Below are 12,553 nucleotides of genomic sequence, written 5' to 3'. Positions count from 1 at the left end.
ATCTTAGGTGAGAGTAATATTTGTTTGTATCAAAAATAATCTCAGACCACTGTTACCCACATGTTTCTGTAGAATAAAGTTTCACAGAGGAGTTGTTTCAACCTGCACTACCTGTCTGATCAACTGGGCAACAAAACAGATCCAAGCTAATAACAACCCCAAAATCAAGCAGTGCCCCCCACCCATTATTATTAACCCAATTACATGACCCAGTTCACATGCAGCCCCACAAACTGGTTTGCTAGGATAAATGAGAGGGTACCAGAATTGTAAGCAAGTTTGTGGATAGGAACTGGCACAGCCAGCTGAAGGACCGCATGTGTAACTAAGTCCTGGAGGTGTTTCCATAAGTGGTTTTGAGGAATGCACATTTATTTATTCAAAAATAAATGAGTATCGACCCTGTATTTTCCTTAACCTGACATACAAAAATTAATCACCATACTCTATAATTTATGCAGGTACTAAATAAGTGATGTCTTTATGTCCTTATGGGTACTACAGTTATCTACATGCAGATCACACACCAAAATGAAGATTTAGGTCCTATTCAATCTGGGTTGTATTTACTGCACAAATAAAATAAAATAAAATTCCTGACAAGTTAAATCTCCTCCTGGCTAGCCAGGGGAAAGGTTTAAATGTGGAGTGGCAAGCAGAGTTGGGTTATATACTAATTCTTCATTGAGTAACTCCAGCAGGACACAGTATAGATGGTATTGCCATTACCAATCTAGCAGAATTAGCATTAACAGATCCAAATTTCCATAAAAAGTATTAAATGTTGAACCAAGTATACATTTTGGTACCACTTTGATTAAATTACTTAAATAACCACTTTTATCCCAAAACTCTTATCAAACAGTACTCAAAGGTTTCCATGGTGTTCAGTCCTGAAGAGGACCCAACAAAGTACAAGTACAAAATACAAGGAAAACAGGCAAGAAAAAGAGGACTATAAGCAATGATCATGTAAAAGCAAGTACTCAGATCCATTCTAAGAAATCACAAGGCCTCCTTCAGCCATTCTTGAATAATTTGAGTGGTTTAACTAGAAACCTCAATGGTCTCAAGTTCTTCATGAAGAGCCACAGCAACACTAAGAACAAAACAGGGGTCAAGGGGGAGGCAAACTGAATGTCTCCATGCTTCTTTACAGCATTAATCCTTCCTTATGGATAATAACAGAGGGAAGGAACAGAATTCAGGTTTCTCCATGGTGCTCCAAGGTTCCCTACACACTCCACATGCACTGACCATGAGTAGCTTTACTTCAACCTGATGTGCACTGAGCACAACAGGTAGCCTGCCCATAGCCTGATGTCTGCTCACTCAGCCTTGGCACATGGAGTCTACACTGTCAGCAGCTTGGACTGCCACTGCTTTCTCGTCCTTTTTTCTACCCATCTACCTTCCTAAAATGTCCACAAGTTGCAATAAGGATAGACTACATAATTAAAATTACATCTAAACTAAAAGCAAAACTTTGATTTGCTCTATTTCCTCAACACAGCAAATAGAGTAGAAGAAAAGTTACTTCGGAGGTATATTTACTAAAGAGACAAGGAAGTGTGAGTACCATTATATAAGACTTTACTAAGACAATGTATGGAAATCCCATGTGCCACTTTGGTCAACTATTTTTAAGGACAGTTCTGGAAGAGCTTTGCAGCAGGACATATACCATAAGGTATTTTAAGACAGAGCTTGATCAGCTGCATAAATAGTTAAACAAACTTAACAGAAATTACTTCTAAAGATAGAAAATCAAGCTGGGTGTCCAAAATGCTGATTTAGCCAGGAGGATTTGAAAGCAGACTGAATCACTATTTGTTTGCCACATACTTTTCATATATTTAATCCCATACTTGAGGGCTTTTGCCGGTTGCTCTAGAAGCCAAGGGGAAAGGCCTTTCTTTTCCCAGTTAACCATCTAGCTTCTTCCTTTCCCCTCCCCTCATCTTTCTGCTTAAGCCTTAGAAATTGTGAAAGCTTGGCAAGGATTTTCCTTTGCCCTTGTTTGCAGCATGGGATAAGAGCCACTTCCTGGACTTGCTCTGAATTTTAATGTTTTCTTTTACTATAGGGAGCAAGACACTGGTGCTTATGATGCATTTAGTGCATCCACAAATCAAGAAAACATAAGAACAGGGTGAAGAGCCAGGGACATTTGGTTTAGAGAGAAGACCACAAAGCAGTGATAGAGGTCTTCATGTATACAGCTACAAAGAGGAAAGAAATTAACTATTCTCCACCTCCACATGATCCAAGAGTAATGGACTTGGACTACATGGGATATTCAGCTTAGTCATCAGGAAATGTTTCCAACATAAGGATGCTGTTGGAAGAAGTTGCCAGAAAGATAATGAAAGACTGGTTTAGACACACACCTGTCAGGCAGGACTGATGCATAATTGAATTAGCTTCAGATCAGATGATTTGGTGAGGTCTCATCTTCTATAATTATTGTATTTACCACTTGGACTAAGTCCTTTAGCACAGGTCCTTCATTTGTCATTGGTGTCACAGAAAGTAACAACCCAAAGCACACTCTGATACATGGAAATTAAGTTCTTTAAACACATTTGAAGTAGAAAGATCCCCTGGCAATCACAGAAACAAAAAACAAAAACAAAACAAAACTGGCTAGAAGAAACATCTGGAGGTCTGTAGGCAAACTTCCCACTCATAGCAGGGTTAACTTCAGAGCTATATCAGGCTGCCTACAGCCTCCTCCAATTGAGGTTTGAAAATCTCCGAGGATAGAGCCTCTGCAGTAACCCATCCCCAGCTCTGATAAGGAGAAACACTTAATTTCCCATGAGAATTTTATTTGTTGCAACTAGTGCCCATTGCCTCTCTTCCTTGTACTATGCACCTCTGAGAAGAGTCTGGGTCCATGTTCTCTGCAAGCTCCTTTAGCTAGTGAAAGGCTGCTGACTAGATCCCTTCCCTGCCTCTTCTCCAGGCTGAACAAGCCCAGTTCCTTTAGTTTCTCACTGGTTCCTACAATACAACATCTATCCAGCCTCCCTTCTCCAGTCCCTCTTGGAAGGAAGCACACTTGCCTGAAAAACCCTTGTGAGCATCCCTAGGGGAGAAACCAGTATCTTCTTCCTCTCAAAGGAAGGAACAGGAAGACAGATTCCTCAGTAGCCTTGCTCCTCTGCTTGCACCTCCTCTGATAACATGCAAGATAAGCTAAGAAGAAAAAGTCCTATCTATAAATGTCAACAGAAACCTATCAGCAACAGGAGAATGGAAAGGAAAAGGAAGGGATCTCCTAACAAAATGGAAAGCCCATTCATCATGTTGGTGGCTTATGGAGAAGGACAGATGGCTTTCACAGAGGAGGGGAGCATGGGGAAGTCTTAATTCCCAGTGCTCATTTTTATTTTATCTACGTGTCTACGGAAACAGATCACTCACAAGGACTCTTTGCTGAACAAAGACACAGGACAGTTGGACAAACTGTTCCTGGTTTTGCTGACCTGGCTTAAGGCATTACAGTCCCAGAGGCCAAATCCCAATATGGAGCAGGTTTCTGTACACCAAATTCTGGTGGTTTATCTGGCTGCACTCTAATTCAAGTCTATAAAACATTCTTGAATTTGAAAGCTTGTTCTTTTAATAAGGAGTTTGAAGCAGGTAGATAGTAAGTAAGTCAAGCAGTACCTTTTCATTTGAAAAGTAAGGTGAAAAAATAATTAAAGCTTCATAAAACAAAACAATGGTGAATGAAAGCTGGCACTCCCTTTAACATGTGCAATGTCACATAGCAGGGCAAGTCAGTTATTAACCAAAGGGTGCTTAAAGTCTTTAAAAGCGATTGGTCAGATCCTATCTATGCTGTTTCAGAAACTGAAGCAGGGTATGCCTAAGGTTATGGTTTCACAACATTTTAGGCTGAATTAAGACCTTGCTGCTACCATAAAGAATCATCCCTCCTTCCCTCTCTGCCTGGCTTTATGTTCCTGCTGGGTTACCCTCAAAGAGCTAGAACAAATGAAACGTTATCTCTCAACAGCATGAAGGACTTGAACCAATGCAGAACACCACGTGCAGGGGAGAATCATCTCCAGTGTGCACATCTCATCCATATGAAAGACAGGAACACCTATCTTCTCCATTTTATGGAGGTTAGGTGAAACCTGTAGCAAACCACAAAGGCGTTTTCAGCTGGGCTCAGAAAAACTTACTGGATTGAGGGCTAAATGATAACAATAACAAAAAAAAAAAAAAAGGACGTTTCAGATGTTACATTCAGGATGCAAAGGTAAGAGTATTGCTCCATGAATTCTGAAGGAACCAGCCTGCCACAATCCCAACACAGCATAAAAGCAGGCAGGTTCCTGCCAGGCCTGAAAGCTGGCCTGGCCTGGCAAAGGAGGTGACAAGTGCCAGAGCCAGGGGCTTGCACAAGGGAAGAAGAGGGACTGTGCAGCTGTAGGTGGGGGGCGGGGGGGAAGGGTCGGGTTTCCCTTCTTTGATGACAGTGAGTTAGATCAGTTCAGCTGTAACATGTAATTTCATCCTCAGATACCGAAAAGCTGAGCACACGTGAAAAAAAAGTTGTATGTGGGGAAAATAGCAAGCAGCCATTTCAATAAAAGCCACTAGTTTAAAGCAGAATGTTTATTAGTAAGTGTTCTAAATGTCTTTTAAAAATTTAAAAAATAATAATAAAATCATCAAGATATGTCAGGGCCACAAAAGTTGGCACTTCAATAAAAATACCACAATAATTTCAGACCTGCTTATTGAATTTCAAAGCACAGCCCACAGAAACCTTGAGTCGAACAGGGACAGGGCACTCTCCTTTTAAAAGCAGTCTCTGTTCGCAACACAGAGAGGGGTAGTTTAAGGAAATGCTCAGGTTGCTCCAACCACACTTCCAACCTTCAGAGAAAGCTCAGCACTACCCCCACCAACACTGAGCTGGGCTGAAGCCAAAATAAATTTGGCATAAAGCACAAATGCCCTGACTTGGAACTGGATATGGCCAGTGTTTGTTCTCGGGGGAGGGGAAAAGGGGGGGGGGGGGGAGTTTGAGACAGAACCCAGCAGCAAGATTGTTCCTCGAATTAGGACTGACAGGGTGCCAAGGATCCCCACTGAAAGTAGGAACAAGAAACGGACCAACTGGCTCCCATACCAGGCTTTGGGCTCCCAAACCACTATTTGTAGTGGGTCACATACTGCCCTGCCAGCACACCGAGCAAAAATTGATCTGTTAAAGCAGAAGTGACTTAGAAAGGGTCTAAGGAGACAAACCTGGCAGGGTTTCAGGTCACAAAAAGTTAAAATTACACTTTGATGTGAAGCCAAGTCAAGACTCCAAAGTCCATCACTCTGTGCTGTGAAGGACCTGATAACGGTTAAGCCTGACACATGTTTCTCACTTCAGTTACTTGAGCAATACACTATAAAAAATAAATCAGACTCATTCTCCAAAAGCCAGGAAGATAATTATCGAGCTGTAATACAGAGCCATGCAGTTTATTTTATACAGATGATGGGAGATTGACCTAACTATGCCCACAGAACCACTCTTGGCAGCATAATCTACAAGTGATCAAACAAACAACAGGTTCATAGGATCACATTTGTACAATTCATTGCTAAATAAACACTATCTGTAGTCTCAAGTTCACTTCATGTTTTATTTCACTCAGAGAAAAGAATTCCAAATTTGCCACATACACTTTAGAAATAATAGTATACAGGCACTTTGATTCAAACTGGCCACAAAACACTGCCTATGTAGCTCTTGGGCTTTAAGGACATCCATCAGAAGTGATTTGGCTAATTTTTAGTCTCTAAAAGGGGAAAAAAAAAAAAAAGAAATTATGTTGGCTGTTCAATTTCAGGACAGCACACCTAATATGTACCTATTCAGTACATACCATCTCAGGTTAGTATTCAACCATGTTTTTTATATATATATGTGTGTGTGTGTGTGTGTGTCCTGGTTTCAGTTGCGATAGTTAATTTTCCTCCTAGTAGCTGGTACAGTGTTATGTTTTGGATTTAGTATGAGAAGAATGTTGATAACACACTGATGTTTTCAGTTGTTGCTAAGTAGTGTCAAGGATTTTTCAGCTTCTCATGCCCAGCCAGCAAGAAGGCTGGAGGGGCACAAGAGGTTGGGAGGGGACACAGCCAGGGCACCTGACCCAAACTGGCCAAAGGGATATTCCATACCATATGATATCGTGCCCAGTATATAAACTGGGGGGAGTGGGGCTGGGGGGACTTGAGAACTAACTGGGCACCTGTCGGTGGGTGGTGAGCAATTGCACTGTGCATCACTTGTTTCGTATATTCCAATCCTTTTATTATTGTAATTTTATTATTATCATTATCATTATTATTTTCTTCCTTTCTGTTCTGTTAAACTGTTCTTATCTCAACCCACAAGTTTTACTTTTTTAACCCACAAGTTTTACTTTTTTTTTCCTCAACTCTCTCCCCCATCCCACTGGGTGAGGGGGAAGTGAGTAAGCAGCTGTGTGGTGCTTAGTTGCTGGCTGGGTTTAAACCATGACACTGTGTTATAATGCCAGGAGAATCCTAGGTTAAGCATAATCCAACCAGCAGTCTACAGGCCAAGTCTACAAGACAATCCCACCCATCTTTCCATTGCACAAGCCAGAGAACCATTTCTTGAACAGAACATGCTCCCTTAATAGCCAAACAACTCCTCTTCCAAGCAGCCAAGCACTTCAACCCTGGGAAGAGATGATGGAACTAGAGTCATGCTTCATCTTGCACATGCACACAACCCATTTGGGTCAGGAGGATTGAGGGGAGAGGGACTGCAGAGAGAGGAGTTGTCTGAAAACTGAGACTTCCATACCTGTTGACACCAGATCATCTTGATCTGGACATTCCCTACTGTTTTGCAACCAAGTACCACTTGAGAAAACTGGCAATGTCCTGCCTTCCTCCTTCCCTGGCCTAGTTCTGAGTGGATAAAGACCTGTGACCTTAATTCTCCCTCCAATGTGTATATGCTATAGTTGTCATAACAATTATTAACAAATCTATTTTGCAGTCAGATGCAAATTCTCTAAAACATGGGTGTCACTGAAACCATTCTCCCCAAAACAGAGTTATCATAGAAGTGTAGAATAACTAAGGAGGGAAGGGACCTGCAGAAGTCACATAGTCCAATCCCAGCTCAAGGGAGGTCTCATTAGATCAGGTTGGTCAATGCCATGTCCAGCTGAGTCCTAAATATCTCCAAAGTTAGAGGTTCCACAAGATCTCTAGGCAGGTCTGAAATTACCAAGGAAAAACATGCAAAAAAGGTTGTGCCCCAGTCAAACCACCAGGTCTTAGGACTTGCCTCTGACAGTGGCCAAAAGAAGACTCTCAAGGTCGATCAAATGTTATCAAAGCAGTACCTGGAAAAGGAAAGTCTGCCTGCAACTGTTAACCATGGTTGTGATTTATGAACGGCCCCCATGCTGCACTGACATTTGTCACTAAACAACAATGCTTGTTTCACTGGTGAAATTTTAATTGAACTGATTAACTAGTGCAATTAGCCTACAATTCAAAATTTCTTCTTTATCAGTGTAAAAGGTCCCAAACGCTCAGTCATGTATGCCAAGATCTCCATGCTTCTCTTCAGTAACCAGACAAGGCAGCCATTGCAAAACTCAGCAATTAAAAGAATGGCCACCAGAAAGTTGGCTATTTTCTGAAATTAGTCTCCTTTTTGTCTTCTTGCTAAGACTCCATCTGCAGTCTTAGCAGAACTTCAGAAACATAGCTATAGAAATACACATTTCAGAAATTTATAGCAGAGCTAGAGAATCATATATTTTGCCAACAGAGCAGTCAGGGATTTTGCTCCAATGCTGCAACATTTTCAATTGGAGGTTATAAGGAAAAAAAAAATGAGCATGTTCCACTCTCTGAATATGCAAGCTGCCAGTGAAGATGAAAGTGAAATCCCCACTGAGAAGTGAATTCACAAGGGTTTTAGTGCAAACCCTGTGGAAGCTCTTCATTTTGTTAGACATTCATAAAACATTCTCCTTTGGAGATACCAAGATGCGTAATAAGGGTTGAACACACATTTCAGCTTTAAAACAACTCCATCAGAAGAAAATCACACCAAGACCAAAAAAAGCCCACACCAATGGGAACGAGCTGTCATTCATTCTGGCACTTGAAGAACATTTACTTTCTACCAAACGCAGACAACTTCTAGTTTCATACCCAGCTGAAAGAATTCCTGCTACAGAAGTCACTACATTGATCCAAATCTAGAAATCATAATTTTACCAAATAAAGAAGCTACTTAACCAACTTAGAGGCTATCCTAAAAACAAACATTTCAAACAAAGGAAGCAATAATATTAACTGGAAATACCACTCTATCACATTTTTCTAGTTTTTCAGTGGGAAGAGGGAAAGAAGAGAGGAGACAATATGACAGGCCAATTTTCCTGTCATTTTCAGCTTCTTTCATGTAAATTTGTCAAGTGGGATATACAGATTAAATGTCAAATTATTTTGCTACTTATTTTTCAGATGCAAAAAGCTTGCATGTCTGAAAGCTCATCATCTTACCCGTTACTCATTAGTTTAATATTAATTTCTATTATCTGCTAAAATCATCATGGCTACAATAACAGTACTAGTAACTCAGTTTAGCATAACAATAGTTTGAAACTTCCAGACATAAGACACTTATAGTCATGACATTTTATTAACAGAAACACACATTCACTAATTCATACATATATAAATTAAAATCTTTATTTCAAATACACATTTAACATGGACTGTAAGCCAAAACAAACCTTAACAGTGACTTACCAGGAAGCCTGTTCATGTTGACCCCTTGAGCAGAAAGTCCTATTCCCATGTACCTTCAAAAAAAAAAAAGAAGCAAAATATCAGTCAAGCACAGAATGGCCAAGCCACAAGATTTCCTGCAGCACAAATACAGTAGCAAAAAAAAAAACCCCAATCCACAAATCATTTAAGGTAAGAATATTGAAATTGCTAAAGATTTTCCATTACTTTTTTAGTCTTTTCTTGAATCCAAGATAAAACATCAGTCTGCTTTAGTGACTGACAGCTTTCCAATATACAACTACAGCTACTCTTTAGCTCTTAATTGGTAGGAAAAAGGACTGGAAAACAAGCAACAATTAAATTTCTGGGGTTTTGTTGGTGGTTTTTTTTTTTCATATATCAGAAAAAAACCCACTTATTTATATAGGTGATTAACAAGAGAGTAAAAAATACGTAAGGGCAGATACAGTATGTGACAACAAATGTCTATCTAGCTTAATGTAGACAAACAGCTGTACCTTCTAAGAACACTCTTTCATTATCCAACATGTATTTTACACAGTTTCCTAAGCAAAAGGTGGTATTTCTGTATTTCACACCCCAGTAGATTCCCCCCATTAATCTGATCACTTTCTGAACCTTTGTAAACTCTTTGAAAAGGCAACATCCTGCAGCTCCACTATTCAATTACTAGCCAAGCTAGTTTTGCTTGGTACTTGCATTTTTAGAATTGGAAGAGAGAGGAATAGCGTTTCTCTGTTAACTTTCTCAAGGATTTTAAAGTCCTCATTCATACCCCACTCCCCAATGGTCTCTTCTCAAGGTTGGCTACTCTCAGTCTACTCAGTTGTTCCTCTTACGGAAGCTCATCTATACCACTTAATACTGTCACTACGCTTCCAGTTCTGTATCTTTTGAGAAGCAGGGGAAAACCAGAACCACAAGCATCATTCACAACACAAACACATGGTGATTATTACAGACAACAGTGTAATGATGTTCTCCATTTTGCTTTCTATTCCTCCCCCACCTGGTCTCTATTATTCCATTTATTTTTTGAGCACAGATGAGAACTAAGCTGATTTTTCCATGGAACCGGGACACAAAGAACTTGTCCCTGCACTGTAAGAGGCAGCTCAGAAACCATTTTTTGTGTCAGGTTTGGATTGTTTATTCTCCCCTCATGAGAACCATTTTACATCTATCCAGCCTGAACTGCATCTTTCATTTTATCATCCATAGTCAGCCCTTGATTTTACAGCCAGTTGATTTTACAACTCTAGTTAGCTTCATATCATCAGCAAAAAATATCGTCTTACTATTAATTTCACTTCCAGGTCATTTATTAAGGTAGTGAACATCAGAGGTGTCATACACATCCCCACAGAAATCCACTGGTGAACATCCTCAGTTGCAGGGAGGAGAGGGGGCATGACACGCACACATGGGCCATTCATTACTCTGCCCTGCTTCCTACCTGTTAGCTAATCAGCTAACTGATCATTCAACCACACAAGCTCGTTCACTTTGTCCCACGTTTCCTTTACATTTCTCAAGAATTTTTGAGACTGGACCTTGCCAAATGGCTTTTGCAAATCCAGGCAGACTGATCTTCATCTACTTCTGCATTCAACAGGACTGTAACGCATAGCCAGCCTTCCCAAAGGCTCTTCTTCCTCACTGCAATATTTACGCACATACCTATTTTGTTTGTTCTATTTCTGTTTATTTGCATGGTCTGCAATTCTCTTAATAGCCCCTGGAACCACAGAAACAGCTGCCCTGCTCAGTTGGTTTTTAACAAGCTTCCATATTTTCAGGTTACTGCACTTTTAAATTAACAGTTACTGTTGGGCTTTTGTTCATGTAAAAATGTATAAATCCAAACAGGCTACAGCCAGTGTCCTCCTATTGTTTCACATTCTCAGTTTCTTCCTATGGCTTCCTCGACCAGCTGCTCCATAGAACATTAACTATGTCTAAAAATGTTATTTCAGAATTCGACCCCAAAGTTACATTTCTTCAAACTATGTGGGTTAAGTCTCCTGCAACAAATGTTCCCTGCCCCGACCTCTCCATCTCAATCATTGTCACCACACCCATCCAATAGGATGGAAATGGTAATAACTGATTTTTTTTCTTGTTTACAGAGAAATTTTAATCCTTAGAGATCTGTAAGTTTATCAGATCTTAGTCTATGACCTCTTTAATGAACAGGACTGCATCTTCACAAACATGGCCAACTTTGTCTTTCTTGTACACTTCACATCTGGGTAGCATGACCCTCCAGATTTTGAACACTTGAAACCCAGTTTTACAATGCTTTAAATTAAGCCAATCCCTTCTTTAAAAAACAAGCTCTATTTCAGAAGTGCCCCAGCTTCCAGAGGATCCAGAGCCCTTCCTCAGCAACATACCAGAACTGTTCCTACTCACTTCTCTTTCTGGTACTGCACAAAACACAGTACTGGGCAAAAGTGGGGAAAAGCATTTTAGGGGCTGCTACAGCAGAGGTCGTGGGTTTTCAACTTCCTATGTAATAGTTAAAAAGTTTTACATACAGAACCTTTACTGTTCTTCCCTCTGCCTTCAGCATTACAGGGACCACAACTCTATCAATTCACGCTCAGCAACTGATACAATATTCAGATGCCTTGGAAGAGCTGTGTACTTTGTCCCTAGCAGCCAAGTCATAATGCCATTCTCCCTGGCGTCACAAACTCAGTTATCTATATACCTGATCACTGAATTGCTAACCATTACATGGTCCACCTTCTCCTTTGAGCTGGCCCCTGGCCTCTTAGGGTTATCTTCAAAGGAAAATGATACATGATCATGATACGGAGAACCTATTGCTGGACTTGTTATTTCCCTTCACCCAGCTCAGTGTTTTCCTGCCACAAGACTAGGGCCCTTCAAGTTCAAAGTTTCTTGGGGTGAACGCTGATAAATAGGGCTATGCCAATGGAATGGCGAGCTACAACCAACAAAGGTCAGCCCAGGTCCCTCAGCTCTCACCAGGTATAAATTATGTAACTACAAAAGCACCAGGAAAGTGTTAGCATTTGATAACAGAAATAGTAAAAAAATTGCTGAACTTAGAAAAATACCCAAAAGAGGCTTTGGCAGCGGCCGGTTCAGGAACAGGATATTTGAACCTCCTGATGGCATTTAGGGCAAACAAGTTTATCTCAGAAGCTCTCCAGTCACAGAGGACAGATTCCAGGACATTTGGCTGGATTTCCTATTTCTCATTTAGAAGGATAAAGACAGATTTGTGAGGGTTTCCAAAATACCTAGGGTGTACATTATTACATAGCAAATCTGATACTCTCTGCAGAAATGCTAAAAGCTTGCAGCCTGTCTACAAAAAGAAGAGCTCAAGACTCTCTCTTTGTCGAGACAGGACAGTGGACAGACAGTCCAGTACAATACAGCTTGGACACAACGCATGCAGAAATGCAAAGAAACACCTATTTTGCACTGCTCCAATCCCAGGACACAGATGAAATGACTACATCCTGCACATAGTAGACCCAAGCTTTGAGATCTGACTGGCCCTACCCTGGAGATAACCCTCCTCACCTTGCTTGGTTATGATGGAAGGAGCTCCTCCAGCACAAACAGGGATTGTTTCACCTGCACTCAGGGAACTGTCAGCCAAAGGTCAGCTAGCATCTGCCTGGGCATGTACTCCCTCCAAGGAGGGATTAGAGGCTGCCAAGATACAGCCTAA

At 40.7% G+C, this 12,553-nt stretch overlaps 1 protein-coding gene across 5 annotated transcripts in view; it reads right to left on the bottom strand.

The window, feature by feature from the left end:
- The window catches only part of RANBP10 (RAN binding protein 10), an 87,377-nt gene that overhangs the window by 56,327 nt on the left and 18,497 nt on the right, over positions 1-12,553 (bottom strand). For all 5 annotated transcript variants that reach the window (XR_011326559.1, XM_069793934.1, XM_069793933.1 and 2 more), the window contains exon 3: positions 8,836-8,888. Coding sequence is in view for 4 of the 5 variants with exons in the window: in XM_069793934.1 (XP_069650035.1) it covers positions 8,836-8,888 (53 nt within the window). In the remaining variant the exon portion in view is untranslated. The remainder of the gene's footprint in view (positions 1-8,835; positions 8,889-12,553) is intronic.

The sequence above is a fragment of the Haliaeetus albicilla genome, chromosome 10 (genome assembly GCF_947461875.1).
Source record: "Haliaeetus albicilla chromosome 10, bHalAlb1.1, whole genome shotgun sequence".
NCBI lineage: Eukaryota > Metazoa > Chordata > Aves > Accipitriformes > Accipitridae > Haliaeetus > Haliaeetus albicilla.
This window is presented reverse-complemented; position numbering and strand designations above follow the sequence as displayed.